The 17,347-nt window shown below is 40.8% G+C and overlaps 1 protein-coding gene across 3 annotated transcripts in view; it reads left to right on the forward strand.

The window, feature by feature from the left end:
- The window catches only part of KLF7 (KLF transcription factor 7), a 445,941-nt gene that overhangs the window by 421,327 nt on the left and 7,267 nt on the right, over positions 1-17,347 (forward strand). For all 3 annotated transcript variants that reach the window (XM_060301949.1, XM_060301951.2, XM_060301950.1), the window contains one exon: positions 4,967-5,090. In XM_060301949.1, coding sequence (XP_060157932.1) covers positions 4,967-5,090 — 124 coding nt within the window. The remainder of the gene's footprint in view (positions 1-4,966; positions 5,091-17,347) is intronic.

The raw sequence follows: 17,347 nt of genomic DNA on the forward strand, positions 1-17,347 counted from the left end.
CTCTGAGGTGGGAGCAGCCAGATAGGGCGTGGGGAATCAGGTTGGCGGTGGCAGATCATGTAGACTCTATACTACAGGACCTTATAGGCTTTTGACTTTTATTCTAAAAGCAATAGGAAACCATTGGAGCATTTACACTTCAATATCTTCTTAACCATTTTTGGGTCATGAACTTCTTTGGCAGTCTGGTGAAGCCTGTGGAACCCTCTGCAGAATAATATTTTTAAATGCATAAAATAAAATGGTGATTTTAAAGAAAACAATTTCTTGTTTTCTTTAAAACAGGGGATTTTAAAGAAATCCAGGGGATTTTAAAGAAAACAATTATATGGAAATATAAAGATTGAAGTCCCCTTTAAGGGACACACATGCTCTGATTTACATTTTCAAAGGGTTGTTCTGACTGCTGCAGCGAGAATAGACCGTAGGGGCCAAGGATAGAAGCACAGAGACCAGTGAGCTTGGAGCCAAGCTGTTTTCATCTACCCTGTAGGGCAACGGTCTCGAAATAGGGTTGTGCAACACAGTCTTTTTGAGTGCAGGAAGAAAAATTTATAACTTCTATTTATATTTAATTGACCCTAATTCTTTTAAATTTCTATATTGAGTGTATGTTTTATAATATCCTAATATATTAGGACATTAGTACATTTATATAATTCATGAATAGATCTGCATGTATTGGAGGTACATGTTCAAAAGGTAATGGTAACAATATACTTTGATCAATCAAATGTGATGTTTGTGATGTAGGAAGAGTTACTCTATAAGAAACTAAAAAAAAAAAAAATGCCACACTGCTTTAGACCACATTCCATTTCAGAGGCCATTTTGTGGGGAAGCATGAATTTGTGCCATGATTCAGCCTTGCTAAATGTCAGTCCGGTTTCTCAAGCATCCTTAACTCTCCTTAAGAGCCCTCACATGGCTATAAATCTATTTACACCTGATTAGACCTACTGTCACGTCTGACGTGACACATACTCCCCCAGGGAAATGAGTTTCCTGGGGTTAATAATTTCCAGAAAGGAAAAGCAGTTCTTGATGTTCCCCCTAAAATTCTGAAGAGCGGCTTCTACTGCGGGCCCTGTGAACCGTGCAGGCACTGTCATGCTCTCCTGTACATCCTCTTTGTCACGTGCTTGCCTTCATTCACGCACTCCTTCGGGACTTGAGTCCTGATGTTTGAAGCCTGTGTCCCATTTGCCTGTCTCACAGAGACCTCTCTTGAACATTTTTGTTCACTCTTGAGATGCAGTGAGCCAAATGCTGGGCATTCTAGGTGCCTCAAGTGTAGCGTGGGGCAGGGCTATGACATTTTCTGTTTTATACCCAGGAATAGGACCTGGAGTGGAGCAAGGACAGAAGGGAGGGTGAGGCAGATGAGCTGATTTTGCATGAATCTGTTCAGTTATTACTGAACTGCCTTTTTCTTTTCTTTCTTTCTCCCTCCCTCCCTTCCTTCCTTCCTTCCTTCCTTCCTTCTTTTCTCCTACACCCCTTTCACCCCCTGTCTTTTTTTTCTAAAAGACTTTGTTTTCTTTTATAAAGAAAGCCGTTCTTTTCTAAAGAAGGAAACCCAAGCCTTTCATAAAATGAGCAGAAACCCTCAGGTACGGTGTTAGGATAAAAACTAATGCATTGTGGGTGTAGGTTGTTCTGCCCCCAAGATCCAGCAGTCAGGTGTTGGTGCCTGGGGGATGTAATCTTGGCCATGCAAAGTGCTGACGGAAGAATTTCACTGACTTGAGAGTAGATATTAGTTTGTGGAAGTGGGTACAGAACCCAGAAACTAGGCCAGCCTAACCACACTATTTGTGAGCTTTAGATAGGAAATTGTATTCCCAATTCTTTGTATTTTTCCTGTCCCTCTGATTTCTGAACTCTCCCTGTTTCAGGCACTACTCCTTCATTTGGCTCTGTTCTTTCTTGGTTATTTTAAATTTCTTATTAGTGAGTATTTGCGGAAATGGCAACTTGTAGGTCAATTACTCAGGAGCTAGAAAAATAACCTGATGCATCACTGTAGCATAACTTGGCTAAACTAGCAGGGCACAGAGGGTCTTGTCCGTAGTGTTATTCTGTATAGCACCTGCTGCAAGCAGGAAACAATGTTAGGTGACACGATTCAGAGCTAAGTCAAGCTGTTTTTAGTTTCTGTCTGTGCAGTGGCAAAAGGGACACGGCCACTGGAAGGACACTGAAATAGCTACTGGGAAGAGGATGGTTGGTTTGTGCCAGGAATTAACAGAGCATCTACATTATTTTCTGGGAAATAACTAAATCCTTGAAATTATTTGTCAGAATAGAACAGAACAAAACTGGTTTAAAAAAATTCAGCAAGGGGAAAAGCAAACTCCTTGAAATTTTTAAAAAATATACCCAAAGACATCTACTTTAATCTCCCTCATTTTCTGTGTCCTTCCTGTGTCCTTCAGAATGTGGTTGCCTGTGATGGACGGGTCTGTTCGATTGTGGGATTGATTTTGGGGACTGGATGTCTCTGCTTGTTGCTGTAGAATGTCATGGGATTTCCAGATGCCTTGTTGTATTTGGGGTACGCTTGGTACCCAAGGTTCCAGGACCCTCCAATTTTACTCTCATTTGAAGGCCTTTGAGTGTGGAAGGTATTTTGAATTTCTGAAGTCTTTGGTGCCTCATTCTCCATTTCTTGTTGTTGTTTGTGTCAGATTTGTTTGAAGTAACAGAGCCTCGTGGGTGATCAATAACATTAAGTAAATGATGCCAACAGGCCTCTCTGAGAGGGCACTTCTCTCTCCTACTTGGGTCTCTTACTTCCCCTTCAGCATCCCACTCATTCAGAGCAGATCTAAAGAGCACAGTTTTTCTGGTCCATTCTCCATCAGTATACTGAGAAAATACTTAAAACTTAAAAAGACTCTCTGTTTTCCAATATTTAGTTTGCCCAGAGTGACTCCAGACCCAGCTGTCTGGAGCCTGAGCCCTGGAAGTTCGTACTGATGGCCAGTTAGACCTGTCTCCTCAGCAGCCTCTGAGAATATAGACGAACGGGGAGGAAAGGGGGTTCAGATTAACTGAACATTTACCTTGTGCCAGGCTTTGGAAATGCCTTATACACAACAACTTATGTAAGCCTCACGATAAACACAGGCATCTCACCCCCACTTGACAGATAAGGACCCTGAGGCCTGGTGTCTGCAAAGAATGAATAAGATCCCAGGTGTGCTAACTCCAAAGCTGACTTGACCCCTCCACTCTTCACCTTCTCTGCAGCAAGCGCACTTTTCCAAAATTGTGGCTTTAAGTATCCAGAAGCTGAACTTTTAACACCGCTCAGTGATTCTTTTTTTTTTTTTTTTCTGGTTTCCAAAACTGAATGGGTTTCCTCCTGCGCTTCTGGCCCTCCTTCATGTCCTCTTGGTTCGATTGAAAAGAAATGCCTGTGTTTCTCATTCCTCTTCTCCATGGGTTTTACAGAGCAGCAGCCCACTAGGGCACCAATTTAATGAAATGAAATTTTTCAATCATGTTTGGTTCAATTCTAGGTGATACAAATAAAGAATTGTGAATGCTTTGTAGTTAGGTTCAAAGGGAAGGAAAAAGGTGGAAAGAAGAAACTGGGTCAAGTATAGTACCTGGGCAATGTCTCCTTAGGTGCTGCCTAGTGAACGTTGAGCTATTAAAAATGGAGAAATAATGGGGCAGCCGTACTACTTTGGCACTTGTGTATCTGGAAATTTCAGGTTTAGCAGTTTATAATACTTACCTATGCCAGGCGTTGTTCTAATTTATATATAGTACATATGTATATTAATTTATCCTCTCCAAACCCTTTAAGGTACATATCTCTAAGAAAACAGAGGCACAGAGATGTTGATTAACTTGCCCAAGGATAGACAGTTAAGGGCGGAACCAAAAGTTGAGCCTAGGAAGGTTGGCTTCAGAGCTGTTGACTGCTATGCTAACCAGCCTCTCAGTTACAGGGCTCAGTAACTCTCATGATTTCAAAGATCATTTTTCTTCTTATTAGAACCAGCCCACCATACAGTTGGAAGGGTAAGTATTTGTCATGTTTGATGACAGACGTTGATGGGTTAAAAAAAGGTCTTAGGAAAATCATGTACTTTCTCTTCCGTATTCCTCCATCTGTATTTACTGTGCGAAAAGGTCACTTGAGCACAGAGCTCGAATTTCGTGCTTCTAAGCAGCTTCACCGTGGCTGAAACCTTGCTCTACAAATTGACTTTAAAAATATTTTGTAATAATGTGTATCACGCTCAAATATGAACGCTCTGGAGTCATTAAGTGATGAGCTTCTTAAATAGGACTTTTGAAACTGTATTTTACATAAATGCCGGGAATCGTTAAGTGATTTTTGTTTTACTCTCAGATTGTAGCCTTTTCTCGTGACTGTCCATCCACTCACATTTACTGGAAGGAGCGGGGGTTCTGGGAGACCTGAGCTCTTTGCCTTGTCAGTCAGCTGCCTGGCTATAGTTTGTGGTAGGAGGGAAGAGAGGGGAGAAGACTAAATAGGCTGAAATGGTAAATTACTGTAGGTTCTGGAGAAAAATAGAATTAGAAACATTTGTGGTTCAGATGAAAATAGCACATTTCCTTTCTGCTTGGAGTCGGGGGGAGGGGGTCAAAGTGCTCCAGGGAATAGAAAATAAATAAAAATTGATCCCTCACCAGTTGAAGGAAATGCTCTGACTCTGGGAACTGAAATGACAGCTCCAGATTTGAAGATCTTGTGAAACCACTTTTGAAGGTTAAAAAATAAAATAAAATAACAACAAGAAAAACACCAGGAGACAAAAAAAAAACAAAAAACAAATGTGACATACTGTGTTAGGAAATGCAGTCTTTCAAGAATGATTTCACAGTCCTTTTCCAAGACTGTAGAATAGGTAGCAGACCCTGATCAGGTGTGTGCCCGTTTTGTTCCTGTTGCTGACCATGGTCATTCCATCTCTTCTTGCAGGTGAGAAGCCTTATAAGTGCTCATGGGAAGGGTGTGAGTGGCGTTTTGCACGAAGCGATGAGCTCACAAGGCACTACAGGAAACACACAGGTGCAAAGCCCTTTAAATGCAACCACTGCGACAGGTAAAGAAACTTAGAAGCTGCTGGGATGGGGAAGGGAGTTGCTGAAATGGGTGGGGGGGTACTGGTCGTGTGCTCTTGGGTTTATCACAAGCCTCTCTTGCAGAGACTCAGGCCTGGGAATGCCTTTTACTTCTCCATGGAGAAAACCAATTAGATAAGGGTGCCTCCTTGCATGTAACCAAGAGATGATATGAATTCTTGGATCAGTTACATAAGTATTTAATGAACACCAGAACTGTGATAGTCACTGGGTATCAATAAGACATAGCTCCTACCCTCAAGGGGATGATGTGACAGATAATTTTAGTATAATAGGAAAAGTGATAGGATAGAGAATGGTCACCTGTAGCTTCTGCTCTTTTTATTAACATCAACACTATTTTTCCTCATCCTTAATAACGTGAAAGAATAGAAAGCCTGCTTAATGGAGGGAAGGTGAATTATAAGGCTTTTCTTCGAAGCACTGTTAGAAATGAATTTGCTGAAGAGAGTTCCCATTCTTTGGGGGGCCTGGACCATCCTTTCTTCTTTGAAAATAGGTACAAAGTTCTAAAATTTGGTGAGGCTTTTAGAACTTATCCTATAATTCAATTTCAAACCTTCAGCATTTGATAGTGGAAGAAAGAGCACGTAGCAGCAGATTCTACGCAAGTAATAGTATCTGACAGCCCTGGCATTATCAACCAATAAACCCCAAAATGGAGACTCTGCAGGCCAAGGTGAAGGCAGGATTAGGTTTAGACATAATCAAATAATGGGCTTGCATCTGAGCGTGTTAGCCTTCTAATCCTATTTCTGTGTTTAAAAGGAAGCTTAAGAAAATTAACCATCTTTTTAATGCACTACTAAAGGTCTCGGTTATGATGAGAAAAATGCTTCTAATACGATAAAAGCCCTGAAAGCCTCAGGGTTCCCCGGCTCAGCCAGCAGTTCACAGGCTGGCAGGAGGGGTGAGCAGGATGTCTGCAGAGGCCTGGCTCTCTGTCGGAGGAAATACAGTGGTTTTCCCATCCTGCCCCCCTCATCACTGTGCCGGCACCTCCCTCACCAGACCTTCCTCTGGAGTAGTGCCTGTTTGTTTGGAGAGCAGGGCAAGAGTGGCCAAATCTCATGGGTGGCCACTTGGCTTGGAGCTCCTTTAAGATGCTTATAAAGGAGTATTCAGGTTTTTCCTCCTTTTTTTTTTTTTCCTTTTTCCTGAAGAGCCTATTTTCCTCTTATCTTCATTCTTGAAGAACTAAATAAAGCCCCCCATGCCTCCTGGAGCCCAAAGATAACCTCCCACCCCAGGGCTGAGGAAGTACATTCCATGAAGCTATTGTCTCTCATTCCCTTGGAGCTCTCTTCTGCTACCTAAAAACACAACCTGTTTTTTCATTTCTATCCCATTACCTCAAAGTCCCCCTAAATTTATGTGAATCAGCAGCTGTTCTTCTACAGATTATATTTCAGTGATGTTTCTCCTTATTTGATATCATCTCTCGACTCCCATCTCAAGTTCATTCCTCTCTAACCCTGGCTACTAATAAAGAAGTTATATAGATGGTGACTCTTTGACCACAGCCCTTTGAGGAAGAGCCTTATATCAGTGGGGATGAAGAGGATCCTTCGTGAGTTGTCAAAGTGTGGTGGTAGTAGGTACACACGAGTCGCCTTGCCCTGAAGGGTGGTGAGGCTATTACTTGGAGGTGGTGCATTAGAGATGGCCACAATCTGGGGAAATTGCCAGAGTTAGTATTCCTCTCTTTAGGTCCACCGAGTTACTAAGCAGTATGCAACTGTCCAGCCCTTGACACATTAGGATTAAACCTGACCATTTGTGTGATTTATATGGAGAAATATTTCACACCGACTGGATATTTCAGTGAAGGAGATGTCAGGGATGGGTAATTTGGTTAGTCTTTTGCTTTATTTTCCTCATTGAAATATACTCTGGTTTCTGGAGTTAGAAATTTGAGGAACAGGTGGTACAAATTCTGTGATGTGGTATTTGGGGGAGCTGGTGAGTAGCTCAGAGTCCTGTGACATGGACCAAGAGCCAGTGCATTTCAACAGTGTCAGAAATCAGGGGGAGGAGTCTCATTCGTGTGTCCTGACAGGCAGCACCTTGTACTTCAGTTGCAGGAATTATACTAAGAATAGAGCAGGTCTGGGAGGTGACGTGGGGAGTTGGAGTGGTCCCAAAGCCGATGGAAGGAAAGCCTGGAGCGACCGGGGACTTGGCATTCCTTAGAAGACTTTACCTTCAGAAACAGAGGGCATCTGTAGCCCTTAGCAGGACACTGAAGCCTATTGGGCCCAAAGGGTGTATGAGCCCAAGAAACCTATCTCTTGCCTCGTTTAATTTAGCAATCAGACTGCCTAGAGGCCGAACTAGGATTAGGGTTTCTTGTCCTTAAAGCAGGTACCTCCTGGAGCCCAAATTATTTGATTCTGCATTTCTAGATGCAAAAAAGTATAAGTCTAACTTATACTTTTATTTTGCCTGAAGGGTAGATTAAACATACATGAGTTTTTCTTTGTCTTGCTAACATTTAAAATTGCTAAGTGCCACAAAGATCTCTATTCCTGGCTTTGTCTGAAAAACGCGGAAGATCTGGTAACAGTGGGCTCCCATTCCCACGTGGCCGTGATTTTCTGGCGCTGAAGAGTCATCACTACCTTTCAGTGATGGCCCTGTGGTCACTCATTTCTCACTGTCCCTCCTCCCCCACCACAGTCTCCCCAGTGAGAAGGCAGAGCATCCTTCGCCGTGTATCATCACACGTCTCGTTATGTCCTCTTAATCCATGCCTTATCAGAAGTGGAATCACATAGCTTAACAGTGCTGTGTGTTTCTTACACTTCACCCGTTGCACCCATTTACTTTATCTGCCTGGCCCCTGAAGACATTGGGTTTTGTGACCTCTGGCGTCAGGTTTGGGTTAGAGGAGAAAGCAGTGAGGTGACTCTGCCATTTTCTTACCGTCAAACTCAACAGTGCAGCCCACTCAGTGATCAGCTGCTTACAGCGCTGAATCTTCTTTCTCAGCCCACAGAGCGTGAGGCTGCTGATGGTGGTTGTCAGGGCTGTTTCCACAAGTGGTCATATGCAGATATAATCCAGGGAGACTGCTCCCGGGGTAGTACCTCCAAGATCCTGGGAAGTTTAGAGGAGGCATTTTGATCTTTGATCTCTAAGTCAGCTCAGTAAGAGGTGGTGACAAATACCAACCCCTATCTGGCCCTTCAGTGCCCTAGAGGATTGCTATCAGCTTAATGCCCATGTGACTTTAGTGGGCCTTTTTCATAAGCAGCAGAAACTACAATAGGGGTTTGACTAGTTCTCTGTAATGAACAAATTTCAATCATTAAGGACCTTCTTATTCAAGGTCATCTGACTGCTGTAGAGTCACAGATACCCTCTGGGGGTATATTACCCTTACAATTATTTGATTCTGCATTTCTAGATGCTGAGTTTATTACTTTTTACTTTACTATTCCTATGTGGAACTCGGTAAGTATAAATTAATAAATATAAATTAATCATGGCTAAGTATCTTGCTGGTGTACTGGATTTAAATAAAACCTCAGTGGTGAGGGACCTAGTCTAATTTTTCTTTTTTAACATCTTTTTTGGAGTATGATTGCTTTACAATGGTTTGTTAGTTTCTGCTTCATAACAAAGTGAATCAGCTATACATATACATATATCCCCATATCTCCTCGCTTGGCGTCTCCCTCCCACCCTCCGTATCCACCCCTCTAAGTGGTCACAAAGCACCGAGCTGATCTCCCTGTGCTATGTGGCTGCTTCCCACTAGCTATCTGTTTTACATTTGGTAGTGTATATATGTCCATGCCAGTCTCTCACATCGTCCCAGCTTATCCTTCCCATTCCCCGTGTCCTCAAGTCCATTCTCTACGTCTGCATCTTTATTCCTGTCTTGCCCCTAGGTTCTTCAGAACCTTTTTTTTTTTTTTTAGATTCCATATATATATGCTGGCATATGGTATTTTTCTCTTTCTGACTTACTTCACTCTGTATGACAGACTCTAGGTCCATCCACCTCACTACAAATAACTCAATTTTGTTTCTTTTATGGCTGAGTAATATTTCATTGTATTTATGTACCACATCTTCTTTATCCATTCATCTCTCGAGGGACACTTAGGTTGCTTTCGTGTCCTGGATATTGTAAATAGAGCTGCAATGAACATTGTGGTACATGACTCTTTTTGAATTATGGTTTTCCCAGGGTAAATGCCCAGTAGTGGGATTGCTGGGTCATATGGTAGTTCTGTTTTTAGTTTTTTAATGAACCTCCATACTGTTCTTCATAGTGGCTGTATAAATTTACATTCCCACCAACAGTGCAAGAGGGTTCCCTTTTCTTCACACCCTCTCCAGCAATTATTGTTTATAGATTTTTTGATGGTGGCCATTCTGACCAGTGTGAGGTGATACCTCATTGTAGTTTTGATTTGCATTTCTGTAATGATTAGTGATGTTGAGCATCCTTTCATGTGTTTGTTGGCAATCTGTATATCTTCTTTGGAGAAATGTCTATTTAGGTCTTCTGCCCATTTTTGGATTGGGTTGTTTGTTTCTTTGATATTGACCGCATGAGCTGCTTGTATATTTTGGAGATTAATCCTTTGTTAGTTGCTTCATTTGCAAATATTTTCTCCCATTCTGAGGGTTGTCTTTTCGTCTTGTTTATGGTTTCCTTTGCTGTGCAAAGCTTTTGAGTTTCATTAAGTCCCATTTGTTTATTTTTGTTTTTATTTCCATTTCTCTAGGAGGTGGGTCAAAAAGGATCGCGCTGTGATTTATGTCATAGAGTGTTCTGCCTATGTTTTCCTCTAAGAGTTAGATAGTGTCTGGCCTTACATTTAGGTCTTTAATCCATTTTGAGTTTATTTTTGTGTATGGTGTTAAGGAGTGTTCTAATTTCATTCTTTTACATGTAGCTGTCCAGTTTTCCCAGCACCACTTATAGAAGAGGCTGTCTTTTCTCCATTGTATATTCTTGCCTCCTTTATCAAAAATAAGGTGACCATATGTGTGTGGGTTTATCTCTGGGCTTTCTAGCCTGTTCCATTGATCTCTATTTCTGTTTTTGTGCCAGTACCATACTGTCTTTATTACTGTAGCTTTGTAGTATAGTCTGAAATCCAGGAACCTGATCCCACCAGCTCCATTTTCCTTTCTCAAGATAGCTTTGGCTATTCGGGGTCTTTTGTGTTTCCATACAAATTGTGAAGTTTTTTACTCTAGTTCTGTGAAAAATGCCATTGGTAGTTTGATAGGGATTGCATTGAATCTGTAAATTGCTTTGGGTACTATAGTCATTTTCACAATATTGATTCTTCCAATCCAAGAACATGGTATATCTCTCCATCTGTTTGTATCATCTTTAATTTCTTTCATCAGTGTCTTATAGTTTTCTGCATACAGGTCTTTTGTCTCCTTAGGTAGGTTTATTCCTAGATATTTTATTCTTTTTGTTGTAATGGTAAATGGGAGTGTTTTCTTAATTTCTCTTTCATATTTTTCATCATTCGTGTATAGGAATGCAAGAGATTTCTGTGCATTAATTTTGTATCCTGCTGCTTTACCAAATTCATTGATTAGCTCTAGTAGTTTTCTGGTAGCATCTTGAAGATTCTCTATGTATAGTATCATGTCATCTGCAAATAGTGACAGCTTTACTTCTTTTCCATTTTGGATTCCTTTTATTTCTTTTTATTCTCTGATGGCTGTGGCTAAAACTTCCAAAACTATGTTGAATAATAGTGGTGAGAGTGGACAACCTTGTCTTGTTCCTCTTGATCTTAGAGGAAATGGTTTCAGTTTTCACCATTGAGAACGATGTTGGCTATGGGTTTGTTCTATATGGCCTTTATTATGTTGAGGTAAGTTCCCTCTATGCCTACCGGAGGGTTTTTATCATTAATGGGTGTTGAATTTTGTTGAAAGCTTTCTCTGCATCTATTGAGATGATCATATGGTTTTTCTCCTTCAATTTGTTAATATAGTTTATCACATTGGTTGGTTTGCGTATATTGAAGAATCCTTGCATTCCTGGGATAAATCCCACTTGATCATGGTGTATGATTCTCTTAATGTGCTGTTGGATGCTGTTTGCTATTATTTTGTTGAAGATTTTTGCATCTATGTTCATCAGAGATATTGGCCTGTAGTTTTCTTTCTTTGTGACATCTTTGTCTGGTTTTGGTATCAGGGCGATGGTGTCCTCGTAGAATGTGTTTGGGAGTGTTTCTCCCTCTGCTACATTTTGGAAGAGTTTGAGAAGGATAGGTGTTAGCTCTTCTCTAAATATTTGCTAGACTTCACCTGTGAAACCATCTGGTCCTGGGCTTTTGTTTGTTGGAAGATTTTCAATCAGAGTCTCAATTTCAGTGCTTGTGATTGGTCTGTTTATATTTTCTACTTCTTCCTGGTTCAGTCTTGGAAGGTTGTGCTTTTCTAAGAATTTGTCCATTTCTTCCAGGTTGTCCATTTTATTGGCATATAGTTGCTTGTAGTAATCTCTCATGATCCTTTGTATTTCTGCAGTGTAAATTGTTACTTCTCCTTTTTCATTTCTAATTCTATTGAACTGAGTCTTCTTCCTTTTTTTCTTGATGAGTCTGGCTAATGTTTTATCAATTTTATCTTCTCAAAGAACCAGTTTTTAGTTTTATTGATCTTTGCTATTATTTTCTTTGTTTCTTTTTCATTTATTTCTCGTCTCATATTTATGATTTCTTTCCTTCTGCTAACTTTGGGGTTTTTTTGTTCTTCTTTCTCTAATTGTTTTAGGTTTAAGGTTAGGTTGTTTATTTGAGATGTTTCTTGTTCCTTGAGGTAGGATTGTATTGCTATAAACTTCCCTCTTAGAACTGCTTTTGCTGCATCCCATAGGTTTTGGGTCATCGTGTTTTCATTGTCATCTGTTTCTACATATTTTTTGATTTCCTCTTTGATTTCTTCAGTGATCTCTTGGTTATTTAGTAGTGTATTGTTTAGCCTCCATGTGTTTCTGTTTTTTACAGATTTTTTCCTGTAATTGATATCTGGTCTCATGACGGTGTAATTGGAAACGATACTTGATACGATTTCGATTTTCTTAAATTTACCAAGGCTTGATTTGTGACCCAAGGTATGATCTATTCTGGAGAATGTTCCTTGAGCACTTGAAAAGAAAGTGTATCCTGTTGTTTTCGGTTGGAATGTCCTATAAATATCAATTAAGTCCATGTTGTTTAACGTATCATTTAAAGCTTGTGTTTCCTTATTTATTTTCATTTTGGATGATCTGTCCATTGGTGAAAGTGGGGTGTTCAAGTCCCCTACTCTGATTGTGTTACAGTCGATTTACCCTTTTATGGCTGTTAGCATTTGCCTTATGTATTGAGGTGCTCCTATGTTGGGTGCATAAATATTTACAATTGTTATATCTTCTTCTTGGATTGATCCCTTGATCATTATGTAGTGTCCTTCTTTGTCTCTTTTAATAGTCTTTATTTTACAGTCCATTTTGTCTGATATGAGAATTGCCCCTCCAGCTTTCTTTTGATTTCCATTTGCATGGAATATCTTTTTCCATCCCCTCCTTTCAGTCTGTATGTGTCCCTAGGTCTGAAGTGGGTCTCTTGTAGACAGCATATACATGGGTCTTGTTTTTGTATCCATTCAGCCAGTCTATGTCTTTTGGTTGGAGCATTTAATCCATTTACATTTAAACTAATTATCAATATGTATGTTCCTATTACCATTTTCTTAATTGTTTTGGGTTTGTTATTGTAGATCTTTTCCTTCTCTTGTGTTTCCTGCCTAGAGAATTTCCTTTAGCATTTGTTGTAAAGCTGGTTTGGTGGTGCTGAATTCTCTTAGCTTTTGCTTGTCTGAAAAGCTTTTCATTTCTCTGTCAAATCTGAATGAGATCCTTGCTGGGTAGAGTAATCTTGGTTGTCGGTTTTTCTCTTTTATCACTTTAAATGTGTCCTGCCACTCCCTTCTGGCTTGCAGAGTTTCTGCTGGAAGATCAGCTGTTAACCTTATGGGGATTCCCTTGTGTGTTATTTGTTGTTTTTCACTTGTGGCTTTTAATATTTTTTCTTTGTATTTAATTTTTGACGGTTTGATTAGTAAGTGTCTTGGCGTGTTTCTCCTTGGTTTTATCCTGTATGGGACTCTCTGTGCTTCCTGGACTTGATTGACTATTTCCTTTCCCATATTAGGGAAGTTTTCAACTATAATCTCTTCAAATATTTTCTCAGTCCCTTTCTTTTTCTCTTCTTCTTCTGGGACCCCTATAATTCAAATGTTGGTGCATTTAATGTTGTCCCAGAGGTCTCTGAGACTGTCCTCAATTCTTTTCATTCTTTTTTTTTTTATACTGCTCTGTGGTAGTTATTTCCACTCTTTTATCTTCTAGGTCACTTATCCGTTCTTCTGCCTCATTTATTCTGCTATTGATTCCTTCTAGAGAATTTTTAATTTCATTTATTGTATTGTTCATCATTGTTTGTTTGCTCTTTAGTTCTTCTAGGTCCTTCTTAAACATTTCTTGTATTTTCTGCATTCTATTTCTAAGATTTTGGATCATCTTTACTATCATTACTCTGAATTCTTTTTCAGGTACACTGCCTATTTCCTCTTCATTTGTTTGGTCTGATGGGTTTTTACCTTGCTCCTTCATCCGCTGTGTGTTTCTCTGTCTTCTGATTTTGCTTAACTTACTGTGTTTGGGGTCTCCTTTTCACAGGCTTCAGGTTCATAGTTCCCGTTGTTTTTGGTGTCTGCCCCCAGTGGCTAAGGTTGGTTCAGTGGGTTGTGTAGGCTTCCTGGTGGAGGGGACTGGTGCCTGTGTTCTAGTGGATGAGGCTAGATCTTGTCTTTCTGGTGGGCAGGACCATGTCCTGGGGTGTGTTTTGGCGTGTCTGTGACCTTATTATGATTTTAGGCAGCCTCTCTGCTGATGGCTGGGGTTGTGTTCCTGTCTTGCTAGTTGTTTGGCATAGGATGTCTAGCACTGTAGCTTGCTGGTCGTTGAGTGGAGCTGGGTCTTAGCGTTGAGATGGAGATCTCTGGGAGAGCTTTCGCCATTTTATATTACGTGGACCCAGGAGGTCTCTGGTGGGCCGGTGTCCTAAACTCGGCTCTCCCAACTCAGAGGCACAGGCCTGGCACCTGGCCGGAGCACCAAGACCCTATCAGCCATACAGCAGGGAAAATCTGCAATCTTTTCCTCTAAGGTCAGGAACAAGACAAGGATGCCTTCTCTTAACTACTTCTATTCATATAGTACTGGAAGTCCTTTTTGGACAGAAAGATCTTATTCCTGGATTGTCATAATGACTTGATGATGATCAGTTCACCACAATTTGACTTATTCAGGAAGTCTGGACGGCAGTCCTGTAACAGTTATATCCTAGGGCAGGTTATTGAACTTCTCTGTATATCAATTCCTCATCTTCTTCAACTGTTTTATAAAAATGTTAGCCACCCCTCTTTAGATTTATGGTTTTCAGTAACACTGTCTTGATCTCTCAGGAATGATGGTGCTGATAAAGAGTTCAAAGACGTAATCATAAGAATGCTTGCCAGGCTTGGGAGAAGAAACGAGGAACTCAGTGAGAACTTCAACGAAGACCTCTGAATGCAAAGGCCATACTGCCTGTGGTTTATCTTCCCATATTTCTGTAGGTCAGAAATCCAGCTTGGCCTGGCTAGGTTCTCTCCTCAGAGTATCATAAGACTTCTTGCTATGGTAGGCCTGAAGTCCTATTTCCTTGTTTGCTATCAGCCAGAACCACTCTTAGCTCCTAGAGGCTGCCCACATTCCTTGCCCTGCAGTCTTCTTTATCTCCAGTTCAGAAACCACCTAGTCTAATTCTAAACATCATGTACTTCCTAGAATTTAAAAAAATAATGATGCTAGTTTGATTCAAGAGGGGTGCAGTTACATTTCATACCATGTCGAAGATTCGGTTTACTTTTTTCTGAAAGAACTTGAAGGGTAAAGATAGTTGCTTGTACATATATTGCTAGATACCCAGCACAGGCTAGGCAAGTGGTAAATGCAGAATAAAAGTATGGAACACATACATTACGGAGTGGTAATTTCAAATGAAGTCCTATCTCAAGAATACTGTTGTCCTGTATGTTCTCAGGATATGGAAAGGAAAAGAAAGAGGTTTTGTACTGCCATGACTTATACTTTGCTTCTTACTGTCTCAAATCCCCATGTGCCTCTTTTGGACAGGCAGGATTCTTAGTACCTGCTCTGTTGCTTTCTTACAGGTCCTTACTGCTCAGGCCTGACCAGATTAACTTCTGGATTAGTTTTCTAGCTGCTGCCATTACCAATTGCCACAAGTTTATATCACCCTTATTTATCTTTATAAATTATTATCTTACAGCTCTGTAGGTTAGAAGTCCAACACAGGTCTCACTGGGGACAAAATCAAGTTGGGGGCTGTGCTCTGTTGCTTTCTGGAGGCTCAAGGGGAGAATCCATTTCCTTGTCTTTTCCAGCTTTCAGCTTTGCCCACATTCCTTGCCTCCTGACCCCATTCCTTCATCATCAGAGCTGTTGAGTCCTTCACCTGCTGCCATCTCTCTGGTTTTCTCTTTTAATTCCCTCTTCCACTTTTGAAGACCCTTGTGGTGACATTGGGCCTACCCAGATAAATCAGAGTAATCTCCCTATCTTTAGATCAGTCGATCAGCAAATTAATTCCATCCACAACCTTAACTCCCCTTTGTCTTTGAACCTAACATATTCACAAGTCCTGGGGATGAGGTGTAGATATCTGGGGAGGGCCATCCATTATTCTGCCTACTACAGACTCTTTAAATTGACAGCTCAGCTTGACCTTCTTTTCAGCCTAAAAAGCAGATATGGCTAAGAGCCTGGGCTCTGGAGTCAGGCTACTTGGGTTCAGATTTTGGCTTTGCCTCTTTTTGATGAGTATCTCATCTGGTAGTGGGGATAAGAATGGTACTGTCTTTATATAGAGTTCTCGTGAGGATGTTAACTTTAAAAAGGAAATACCTACAAAAAGAACTTCCTGGCTTAGATCTTCTTCCTCAAAGCTGTTGAGATGAAGGACGGAGAAAAGAAAGAAGGGAGGAAGGGAGGGAGGGAGGGAAAGAAAGAGAGGAGCCAGTGGGCAGTACTAAGTGTGCCTTCAGGACAGGACAGAGTCGTGCAAGTCAAATACTAAATTCCCTGCAGGCTGTATTGCTTTTTCTTGTACCAGTGACATCAAGTACTTGCTTTTAAGGAAAATTTATCACTGTTTTATAGTAAATCAAATCCCCTTTCAACGGAACTCTAAGGGATTATCCAAGTATCTTTCTCATACCAAATCAGAGCCTGAAATAAGTGGTTATAGTTAGAATTACTATTATTCAACACATTATTGGATTAGATAATTTTCTACTGTAATTTTCCCTTTTTTTTTTCATTTTACCTTTGTTCTGTTTTGCTTCATTTCCTTGAGGTTCTATCCTGCATGTGTACCTGTTTATGAAATGAACACAAAAGGTGTGTGGAGAAATGTTGGGATCAGGGGATAGGGCTGGTTTTTGTTTGTTTGTTGTTTGTTTGTTTGTTTTGGGAATGAACAAATACAGGGAAATTCTGCACTGAACAGGAAACCTTGCTAACCCGAGCAGGACAGCTTGCTAATATCCCAACAAGAGTTTTGGACTGTGAGGGTTATCTCAGGCCTCAGGGGATCCTGGGAACATTCTCCCAGGTAGGAGGGTGGCCAGTTTCTAGAAGAGGATCTGAGGGAGGATGTACACCCAGAGCTAAGAATGACTGCTGTCTGAGGTGCTGACTTCACTGGGATTCCAGCCAGAACCTGAGATTGTATGTAGGCTTTGGGGATATGGAAATGGCCACTCTATTAGTTATAAGTACAGAACTCTAATTCAGACTGGTGTTAGCTTCCAAAGGTATTTATTAGCTCTAATAACTAAGAAGAATAGAAATGGATTTGTGTTTTGGCTTGGCTGGGTCCAGGTTCTCAGATGTATTTCAACAGGACTAGAAACTCTCTCTTCCTTTCTACCCCCTGGCCCCATTTTTCTCTGTTGACTTCATTCTCAAGCAGGCTCTTTCCCACATGGCCATATGGACACCAGCAGCTCTGGGCTTCAGTATTAGTATCTTAGCCCCAGTGGAAAGAGAGCTTCTCTCTTTCAGTAGTTTCAGCAAATGTCCCAGACCTGGCTGTCATTGACTTTTGTGGGT

Source organism: Globicephala melas, chromosome 7 (genome assembly GCF_963455315.2).
Source record: "Globicephala melas chromosome 7, mGloMel1.2, whole genome shotgun sequence".
In the NCBI taxonomy this organism is placed as follows: Eukaryota; Metazoa; Chordata; class Mammalia; order Artiodactyla; family Delphinidae; genus Globicephala; species Globicephala melas.